Genomic DNA, 10,775 nt, shown 5'->3' with positions numbered 1-10,775 from the left:
GCTTACATCAGTCCCAGAGGAAAAATTCACAATGAAATATGAACAAAAATTGATAAGTTACCCATACATTCTGATTAGGAGTACAGTGATTTTGCTAATCACACAGCTTATCATTCCAGAGGAACTCTATATTCAGGGCATGAAAACTAAGGTAGAAATTAGCAGAAACACAAGATTTGACAGTACTTGATTAACTGGGCAGAAAGCACCAGAAACAAAACGTTAGGAAACTGAAGCCATTTTGTGATTATAGCAGATATTTAATGAAGATGCAGACAGCAGCCATTACACAAAAAAAAAAAAAAAAAAAAAAAAAAAACTATATTTGTTTTTTTTTTAATGTCCCTTGTTTAGTGCTAAACTGGAGTCCTCACTTAGCTCAAAATAGACCAGGAGCTTTAAAGAACCTTTGAACTAGGATTATTTCAACACCATCACACAATCCAGGTACCCTCCCAGAAGAAAGCAGTTGCTTTTAAGTCAGAAGCAAGTCTCTGCTGTCATCCTACTCCTCACTCCCAGCTGTGACCTGTGCAGGCCCCCAGGGCAGACCAGTGCGGGTCTCAAGCTCAGCTGCACTGAACCTCTGCTCCACTCATCAATTAAATCCTCTACTCCTCCCAGCTGCCCTTCTCCTGCGCAGATTCCCTTTCAAGTTCCTGTCCCGAGCATACAGGCAGCTAGAACCACACCGACATTGCAGCTCCCCCCGCCTTCCTGGACGTCCCTTGCAAGGGACAAGACTTGGCTCTGCCTTTGCAAATCGCAGCATTAGAGTACAAGGCTCCTGCCACCAGGCGAGACACCCGACTCTCTCCATGGTGAGGCACTGCGCTGCTGCTTTTTAAACCCTGCAGCCCAGCAGCGATACAACATGGTGTCTGTTGAAGTTCCAAGGGGCTGGCAACCAAAAGCCTCCCCCCAACAAAAACAGCAAGTTAGCCCCAGCTGCCTTACTGCTGCACACCCACCCATGAAAGTCAGTCGCAGCTAACACGAGCCTTGCCACAGACCGCAGCAGGCTTCAACAGAGCTGAAACTCCACCCTCCCAGCAGAGGCTGTTCTGTAATTCAGCACAGCACTACTTTGAAAAAACCGTTCTGGGGCTGTTGTCCTGCAAACAGCATAATGAAGAATAATAAGCAGGTGCTTCTGAACACAAACCCAGAACAGGAGGAGTATAAAACTACTACAGATGAAGCAATTAAGTAACCACGCTGTTCACTGTTTAGTGACAATCTTTATTTGAGCTGACTTTGCACATTTAGGGGTTTCCTAGTAAGTATAAATAAGAATCAAAGTGCGACCTCACACAGTAAGAAATCTTTATTTCCACCAAAAAAAAAAAAAATACAAACAACCAGTATTTCAAAGTTTATGCTTTTTAATACATATAATACCAAAAAGGAAAAAAACAAACAAAAGATGAAAGACTAGCAGCAAAAAGAATTCTATTTCTCTTTTAAAAGTCTGTTTTCTTCCACATTTCTCTAGCAAATAGAGTATAAAGAGAATTCAAATCAATTTATATACGAAATAGCCTACCAAAATTATAACACTGTGTAAAGAAAGTTTACAGTAGAAAGTCCGGGGGGGTAGGAAAAAAAAGGAGAAGATAGTGGATTTAACATTTAAAATCTCAAGTGTAAACTTTGCTGCTGCTTTAAAATCAAAAACGACAAAAGTCACATGAGTATTTCCGTTTGGCTTAGGAGCCAGGAAAATAAGAAAAGCTGATTTTTTTTTTTTTTTTAAAGTGCTTAACCACCATATCCAAAAGTAATGACTTTCAGACCTACTTAACATGAATGTGCTCAAAAAGCCACCGCTTACAGTATAAAAGCTGTCATTCTGAAATGCTGCACATACAAACTGGCTTTATCTGCACGAATGAAAGATTCCTTTGAACAGCTCTCAATCATATGATGTCCCAAATCAATGTAATGCTATTAGAGCAGGCAGCTGAGTAAGTACCAGAAAGTTGAAGTTAAAGAATAATAGATATAAAAAATACTTTTTTTTCTTAAAAGGCAGCTTGCCTCTCCCAGCCAAATGAAGGTAGTGTTATGCAAGAGAAACACAGTTTTATATCGTTGTTGTAAACTGCCTAAAACAAAGTGACTGCTGATCTAGTAATTCACATGTTACACAGAGGAAGATAGATACTGCTTTCTCATAAAACACAAAAAGGAAATCATATGGGTGGGACCAGTTACTAAGACAGTATTTTTCTTATTATTAAACATACTGTTTAATAAAACTTGTTAAACTTGACTTCAAAACCAACAGAATATCCTAACAGAAGAAAATTAACAAATAAAAATAAAATAATTAATAAAACAAATTATTTGAAGAGCTTTTGTTACACTTTTATATATTTATTTGAGCCTTAGTGCAAAGGAAAAAAAAAATCAACATTATAGGCTCCAATGCAAATCAAATACAACTACTTCACAGGGCATTCTGACAGACATCAGGCACAGATTCCAAGAGAATTTTTTTTTTTTTTTTTTTTTTTTGCTGTAATGACCATTCTTTTTTATCTCCAGGTTAGAAAATACATTGAAAAATTGGAGCAAAAGCTTTGGCATTCATTAACCTCAGGTACAGCTATAAATAATTTAAACACCACCACTCTCCCAAATCAGAAATACAATAAACAAACTGACCTGCCACTATTGCTGCAGCCATCAAATTGTGCCCACAATTTGGTGCTGACAGCAGCACCACCCATCCCCACAGTTATTGCACTAATTTCTCCATCAACTTTAGAGTTCACCAAGCTGGAATTTGTTTACATCCATCTATTTCACAGGAAAAATATTTTAAAACTATTTCTTGAAAGTCACCAACTCCCAACACAGTATATTCATATTTTTCAGAACAGTTTTTAAGAGAACCCACTGGTTCATTTACTGCTAAAACAGATTACCTAGAAAACACAACTTCTACCCGACAAAGTTCCTGTAAACACCTCTGTATTAAGCCACAGCAAGCTCTAGACCAGTAAATCCAGCATTTCCAGTGACTTGACTTTACTTCACTTCTCCTCTACAAAACAAAAAAACCACTAAAACATTAGAATTAAAAAGGAAAGCAAATGGCATAATAAACAGAGAGTGAAACCTTGTTACCCAAGCAGGTATGTAAAATTAGCTTCTGAAAATGTAAAATTTGAAAAGCAACAATTTTAGTGGTTAAAGTGTGCAAAAGACTAAATATGCCACCAGTTTCAGAGAAAACAGCATACTGTAGCCATCAATAATTACTATTCAAGTCCAGCACTGGCAGTTGAGCTGCTTTTGTTGCCATTTTAGATACTATATATTACCACTTTCTCGGCATATTTCATGCCTCTTTTTTAACAGATGCCAGCAGCATGACTCTTTGGTGGTATAGGAAAGATGGGAACTTTTTTGAAGGGTTCCTTCCATCCCAAGTCTGACTATTATGTGGAATTCAAAGTAATGTTTTAAGCAGAAACATAAAACATTATTTGAAATTTTGTCTATCAAAATCACTTTGAAAAGATTCAAAATCTCAGTTTTTTGTGAAGCAAATATAGAAAAATACCATGCAAGGAAAGTGTAGCTACTCTACCGATGTGAAGTACAAAAGCTTAGGAACAGAAAAACATAGCTTCAGCCCTGACTGAAAAAAAAACCCCACAGATTTTTCAAAACCAGAGTCCATACAGTGTCACATAGCCCTGCCTTGTCATGTTTGTTAATATCCTCGCTTAGAAGTCAGACAGCATTTTGTTTAACTTGTGTTGCTCTGTATCATTACACTAAACCATAATTAACTCCTCTTTTGTGCCGGCCTCATTCCAACACAATTGTACCCACTGTATACCAGCAGCAGCTCTCAGGTTTTGTTTTGCAGCTCAGCTGTATTTTTCTTGGATGTTCACAAGATTGGCATTTGACTGGATGCGTTTGGCTAGAAAGGGAAAAATTATATGAAAATTAAACACAAAGAATTCCACAAAACTAGTCTCTCCACTCCCTCTATTTATCCGACACAGACTTGCAAACAGCTTTCTGTTCACATCCAGAAACTTTAATGAAAAGATATGGCTGAAGCTCTTTCCTACCCTTCTTCAGGGGACAGCAGCAGACTAATAGATGCTATTAGCGCCGTCAGCACAGCTGCAGGCAGAGCTGGCTGGGCCTCCTCTCCCACAAGAGCCAAGCAAATCCCTGGCACCTCCCAAGTCCAACAGAGAAATGCCAACACCACCACTTACGCAAAATGAGTATCCGTTTCTTCTGCTTCGAGTGAAGGAAGCTACTAAGATAAAAAACAATAGGTAGGAAGAGGATAAAGGATGAAACTGCAATCACTGGGACTGTATCACTGCAGGGAAGAGAACAGTTGAACGTCCTGCTCCAAAGCTTCCGAGTGATGTTCATCTAAAAAGAAAACACAAGCAAACCATGAAAGCAAGCACATGCATTTTTTCTGTGCAGCATGGCATGGCAAACAGTCAGGCCTCAAGATATGCAAGTGCTCAAGTAACACCTCAGAAAATTGCACTTGAACACATCTCCCCCCAAAAGCAAGCAAGTACCTGGAAATGTTGAAACAAACTATTTAGATGGAGCCAAGATTTCACATCAAAACTTTCATAAGCTTCAAAAACATACTGTACTCAGATACATGTAGACACTGCTGCATGCCTGCTTTCCAGAGCCCTCACTGATAATCTGTGGGGACAGGGCTAATTCCATACTTTTGAGGAGCACTCCTTCAGCCCAGCCACTTTTTAACCCCACAATATATCAAAGCTTTTTCCAAACATATGTCATCAATGCTGAGGATCCCTAGAAACAGCTGCTGTAATAAGGAATCAATTAGCACACCAGCTACAACAATAGCAGTAAAGCCTCACATTAAAAGCCAGAAGATTAAGAGATTTATTTTTTTTAAATCCATCTCCTTCACAGTAAAAAGAAATGAAAGTGCAGCTACTCAAACTGGTATGGGTTCAGGAGATCAGGAGCTTCAGTCACACTCCTGTGGCACCGCCTAAGGGCAGGACCTCACAGGACAGCCCCACCAAGCACCTCCCACCATGGGACACCAGCCTGCCAAAGGCACTGCCCCCTGTCTGAAGGAAAACGCAATCCTAGTATGAAAAGCACAAATGGCTCGGATGAATAAAGTGCATTAACAAACACTTACTGCATCTTCCACGTCAATACACAAGTGTGCAGAGTGAGCAGATTCACCGCCTTGCCTGTTGAGCCTCTGCAGGTGGTTATACAGGTCATTCAATTTCATGTAGGTTTCATTGCAGTTTTTGCACACTTCTGTGTAGTTATTTGGTGACAAATCAATGTCTTGCCCCTAGGGTTATAAAACTCTGAATAAATGACAGTTTAAGGCATTAAACAAAAAATTGGTTTGATTTGTTACTACTGACATTGACCAGGACAGACTGTGCCATACCAAGCAATCCTTTCCATCCGTGGCCTTCAGCACTCCACGAATGCAATACAGGACACTTGAAAAGAAAACTACAATCTCTGAAGATATTTCATCCCAGCAATGGCTGCACCAGCTACCCACTGACCACTGGGTTAAATTCTAGTTTAATCACTCCAAGTTTCCAATAAGCCAGTCCACACTGCTCCTGACCAAGGTCTATAAAGGTACATTTCTTAAAAAGCATTAATAAAGAAGCAGATAGTTTACCCAAAGATTGTCCCATGCCCATTGAAGTAAACCTATTTTACTTCTGGATGATCCTGAAATCTGACCAGCTTCTGATTGAAATGGAATACGCAGTTTCTTAAGCTATATAGGGAATTTTCTCTGAAGACAGTTACCACATTTGTTTCACTAAGGAAGTTATATTGTCTTTGAAATATGGCCAACCTTTAACTACTAGTAATTTTAACAGTCAAAAGAAATGCTACAAGAATTAAAGGTGTCTGGTACTTCTGAGCTAGTACATATTATCAAAAGGATATTTAAAGACTGAAATTCTACATAAAAAAGACAACAATTCTACAAAGCAAGAGCATGCAGACATGCTGGTTTTTACTATGTAATTATCAACTATTGTGAATTCAGAAATTTTGATGTAAAGTAGCACTGCAATTACAGACAAAATGAAGTCAAGGTGAGTATCAATTAGAATTAATTTCAGGCACTCGGTCTGTAAACAACTGCATTTTACCGATCATGGATTTATCTGCCTACAATTCACAAACTCAGCAGCAGTTTATTTGCCTAGTCTGCATCTGCAGTTTATTCAGCATAAATAAAATTTCAGTAGCAGTTAGAGGATTTAGTGCTTTCTTAAATACACAGCATAAATACCTGAAGGTTATGTTCAAAACATGTCAGAGATTTATTGAATAAATCCAGGAATTCTTCAGTAGAATTTGATAACCCCTCACTGTTATTCCTTAAACAATCTGTTGAAAAGAAAGAAAAACATTGGGAAATTTTAATTTCTAACATTTCCACAGCCAGCAAGCCCCAGACACTCTACTCCGGCAAAAAGAGCTCTCAACTATAAAGGATAGGTCTAGTCAACACTGCGGTTTCCTTATCTGCCTGCCACTGATATCTCAGACCTGCTGACCTAATGCTTCATCGAGAACACATTTCAGAATTAATTTGCCTTGATTAAGTGAAAGATGAAGACTATCATCAAGAGCTTTCTGAAGAGGGAGACTGAATTATCTTTGGACTTCGAAATAAAACAAGACATTACTTTTATTTCCCAGCCTACAAATCTGGCTTTGCCCAGCAACAGTAACAGCCATTTTGTGGAAGCAGAAGCACCAGCAGCAGAGATGAAATGGAGAGCACCCAGGAAACAGCTAGACCATGAACACAATAGTAGAAATCACAGTGTAATTATTTTTCTTTAAGAAAAGAGCTGAGCTTTTTACCAGCTTTGACAGAAGCTCTGGGGCTTTCCTTCTAGTCATGGGGTCAACCCCATGTTACTACTTCCATCCATCCTACCCTACTTCAGGCGCTCTAATCAGCCAGACTTTTAAAAACAACATTATTTGAGGAATTTAGGAGTTCAGCAACAGCACTGTGAAAGCAAGCCAACGTCCTAGGAAATTCTCCTGGAAGTAGTAAGCACCATCAGTAGTTTTCTGACAGACTACTGCCCTCAGATTTTGGCCCTTACAAGAGAAAGCACTCTTGGAGTGGCTATAGCTCAGGATTTGTGTGTTATCTACTGGCTGTATTCAAACAAACACGCACAATTCTGATCTGTGCAAATTTTAGGGGCTACGTCATCACAGTAGCATGAGAGCTACAGAATGAGTCACGTACTTGCGCAGTTGGCTGCCTCCCAGGTTTCATTGAAGAACTCCGAAAGGGTCACAACTATGTGCAGCCTGTCTGAGGTCAAGATGCTTTTGGCACAATTGTGGCTCTCAGAGGAATTCTAGAAACAAAAAGAAACAAGAAAGGAAGTGAAGAAGTGTTAAAAATACAAAGGGGAATTTCTGAAATGTATTTTACACAAGCGCATCTAAAACAATCACAACACATCACACGGATATTTCTGGAAAAGGCAGAGCAGAAGTGATGGAACAAAAGTCTTTTGATTCTCCAATTCATACTGTGAAGAACACAGCTTACTGCACACAGTCTCTGCAGGTCTACTAGGGCTACATGCAAGTCAGTCAAAAATACATGGCAAAAAAAAAAAAAGAAAAGAAAAACCAAGCACACAGACAGGACCTTCTCTGCCAGGTGGCTCACATTCATCCATTCCTGGGCCACAGCCCAGGAGCTAGCTCAAGGCATGTGCAGTCAGAGAAGACGACAGGGTCATTCTCATTAGACAAAAGGAAGAGTTGAGGGAGCTGAACCAGCAGACTGGCCTCAAACAAACCAAACCCAAATAGAAACAGCCTCCAAACTGCTGCACCAATGTACTCTATCAGCAGCAAACTTCCCCTGTGCAGCAACACCAGAGGAACAGAGTCCTCTGTGGAGCAGTGCCTGTGCTCATTCTCCCAAGCACATGTCCAGGCCAAGCTCTCACCTCCCCAGACACAGCTACCAAGCTCATCTGTCTTAGTGAGCTGTTCAATGCACCCCCATCCTCAAAGCAGGCTCTGCCACAACTCTTACCACAACTTATTCTCTGGACGAACCTTATAAAAAACCACACAGTGACTGTAAAAGCAGTTGCAGAATAAACAGGAAGTATTCTGATCAGAATTCAGATACAGAACCATGACCTCCAGTCAGCTGACTCCCACAGTCTAGCTCCTGGTGTCTGGCTGCTAAATTGACTTAAGCACTTCTCAAAATTGCCAAAGCTGCCAAAAGCCTCTTTGATAAGTGATGTGGGACACAGAAAAAAATAATCTCTTTAATGAGAAACTTGTTCCTTACAGTGCTTTACAAGAGATCCAGTTTCTGCCTCTCTGTGTTAAAATGAGCAGGGGAGGTTAAATAAGAACTTTCCCTGGAGGCTCAGTTGCAGAAGTCAAATATTGCCACATCTGGTAACTCCCACACTTGCCCGCTTTCATTTCTACTAAGTTACAGATATGAAAGAATATTGTTTATGCATGAAACTCTGGTTTCTTCACAAAGGCTGTGAAGCTTCCTCACCACCTGGGCTCATGAGTAGGAAAAAGCACTTTATCAAAACTGAATCACACAGACCTAAACCATTCCTTAAATAAAGTTTGCCTAATTGATTCTTTAATTAGCCCGGTGAGGAGGATTTTATATTTCAGAGATGTCCAAAACTCAAACTGGCTGCTCCCGTCACACTGCACTCTTAACCACTGTTAAGATAAAAACATCAGATACCTGATTAACTGTAATCAGGGACTGAGGTTGCAAGAGGCCACCTCCTTTATTCACCTAGTTAGTTAATCCACACACAGAAGGAAAGCCAACAGAAGTGCCTTCCAGACCACATAGTGGACTAGTCCTCCCGGGCTGCTAGTACTCAAGCACAGCAACTGAAATGAGTTCATACATATTCTAAGTACTACAATACATCTGGCTACTTAATCCTAGCCAAAATATCATGGCAAAAGTACCCAAGAGAATTACACATTCAATTTCTCTCTTTCACGCTGCCTAGTCACTGGTGTGAAACAGCTTCCATAAAAGAAACAAATAGACCACAAGTTTGCAAACTAAATCAAGAGACCACTGGCTACATATTTGCCCTGGAGAGGACAATCACCCAGGGAACATGCATGCACTCTTCCAATACAAGCACTGGGGGGGGTGAGGGGAAATAGGAAAACAACCCAAAACACTACCCAAAAGCAGCACTGATACTTCTCTAATGACAGGAGACCGTGCAGTGAAATGGTTCACAGGCCACTGGGGCGCCTATTTATCACCTGGGCTTAGAGAGAAACAGACTTTTCTCATCAAAGGCAATTCTAAATCTTGGAATTCAGAAATCCCAAGACTGAAAGCACAATCTAGGGTACATACTCCCATAAATTTGCTCTCTGTCAGTTCTCTTACCAGGGCACCCACTTTTAGCCATCATCACAGAACAAAGGCCCTTTGGTCTGATTCACTAATGTCATCCTCACATTATCTAAGGAACTAACTTTTACAATGGGATCAACTCGATGGAGGATGTAAATAGAAGACCCAGCTTCAGTCAACGTTCTCCCAGCAGTAGGGTGCACTGACCCCCGCCAGTGCTCAGACTTTCTACACACTCTCCCATCAGCTTTGGAGGAAGAACACCGTGACACGGCTCCTCACAAGATGATGTGCCTCACTCACCACAGCTTCACAGGCCATCAATTTTCCGGGAAGTGCCAGGCAGCTAAGCTCTAGCAGTGCCCCCCATTAGTGCTCATACAACCTGTGAGCCAGGGCAGTGCTCCATCAGCAAGAACAAATCAAGTTTTTCCACTCCACACCTTTCTCCGCAGCTGGAGCCACTTGCCCCCAACCACGCCGGGAGCGGGCGGCACGGACCGTGCCGCAACACAGCAGGAGGAGGAGGCCGTCCCTGGCAGCAGCGCTTCCCCAACACCCCCAGCCTCTGCCAAGCTGCCCTGCGCACCCCAGCGAGGCTTTCAGCCTGCCTTCCCGAGGCAGGAAAGTTCCGGCACGGAACTCACAGGCCTGGAGGCCTCAAGGAGACGGGCCAGGCCCCCAGCCCGCCCCGGCAGCCACGCACCCCCCTCGGTCCCACGGACGCACCCCGACGGCGCGGGCGATGCTGCCGTACTGTGCGAGCAGGCGGCGGTAGTGGCCGTGGCAGCCCTGGCACAGCCGCACCGGGCGGGCGCGCCGGCCCAGGCAGCCCGTCAGCGCCGCGCTGCCCTCCGCGAAGGCGGCCAGCAGGCTGCGGCACTCGGGCTCCAGCTCGGGCAGGTCGCCGGGCAGCCCCGCGCTCCACAGCTCCTCCGCCAGCTCCTGCGCCAGCTCCAGCGCCGGGGTCTGGCGCGGCCCCGCGGCGGCGGCGAGGCCAAGCAAGGCCAAGGCCAGCGCCAGCAGCGGCGCCCGGCACAAACACCACGGCGGCGCCATGGCGGCCGCGCCGAGGAACCGGAAGCGCCACGCCGGGAAAGAGCCGGCCCTCGCCCCGGAGCGCCGCCGCTGATTGGTCAATAAGAGGCGGGGGCGGGGAAAGGGGCGGAGAGAGGGGCGGGGAACGGGGAGGGGGCGATACGGGAGGTCCCGGGGGCCGGGCCGGGAGCCCAGCCCGGGGACTCCCTCATCCAGGAGTCCATCCCGGGGTCTATCCCGGCGACTCATCCCTGAGTCCTTCCCGGGGTCCACCTGG

At 43.3% G+C, this 10,775-nt stretch overlaps 1 protein-coding gene across 1 annotated transcript; it reads right to left on the bottom strand.

Annotated features, from left to right (window-relative positions):
* Positions 1 to 1,221: 1,221 nt before the first annotated feature.
* On the bottom strand, positions 1,222 to 10,534 carry OSTM1 (osteoclastogenesis associated transmembrane protein 1). The gene is made up of 6 exons (XM_059842336.1): positions 10,190 to 10,534; positions 7,313 to 7,427; positions 6,332 to 6,429; positions 5,189 to 5,353; positions 4,251 to 4,416; positions 1,222 to 3,943 (listed from the first exon to the last, which is right to left on the bottom strand). Exons 1-6 carry the CDS (start codon positions 10,517 to 10,519, stop codon positions 3,888 to 3,890), a joined length of 930 nt encoding a protein of 309 aa, XP_059698319.1. The 5' UTR covers positions 10,520 to 10,534; the 3' UTR covers positions 1,222 to 3,887.
* Positions 10,535 to 10,775: the final 241 nt, after the last annotated feature.

The sequence above is a fragment of the Haemorhous mexicanus genome, chromosome 3 (genome assembly GCF_027477595.1).
Source record: "Haemorhous mexicanus isolate bHaeMex1 chromosome 3, bHaeMex1.pri, whole genome shotgun sequence".
NCBI classification, from domain to species: domain Eukaryota; kingdom Metazoa; phylum Chordata; class Aves; order Passeriformes; family Fringillidae; genus Haemorhous; species Haemorhous mexicanus.
Note: the sequence above shows the minus strand (reverse complement) of the source record. Positions and strands in the feature narration are given on the sequence as shown.

What these genes read in the sequence shown, in the direction of transcription:
- OSTM1 (XM_059842336.1), bottom strand. Translation starts at nt 10,519, where the DNA reads ATGGCGCCGCCGTGGTGTTTGTGCCGGGCGCCGCTGCTGGCGCTGGCC. An exon ending in GGAGGCAGCCAACTGCGCAA is followed by an intron (nt 6,430 to 7,312) that starts GTACGTGACTCA and finishes TCTTTTCAACAG; the next exon opens with ATTGTTTAAGGAATAACAGT. An exon ending in GTATTGACGTGGAAGATGCA is followed by an intron (nt 4,417 to 5,188) that starts GTAAGTGTTTGT and finishes TTTTCTTTTTAG; the next exon opens with ATGAACATCACTCGGAAGCT.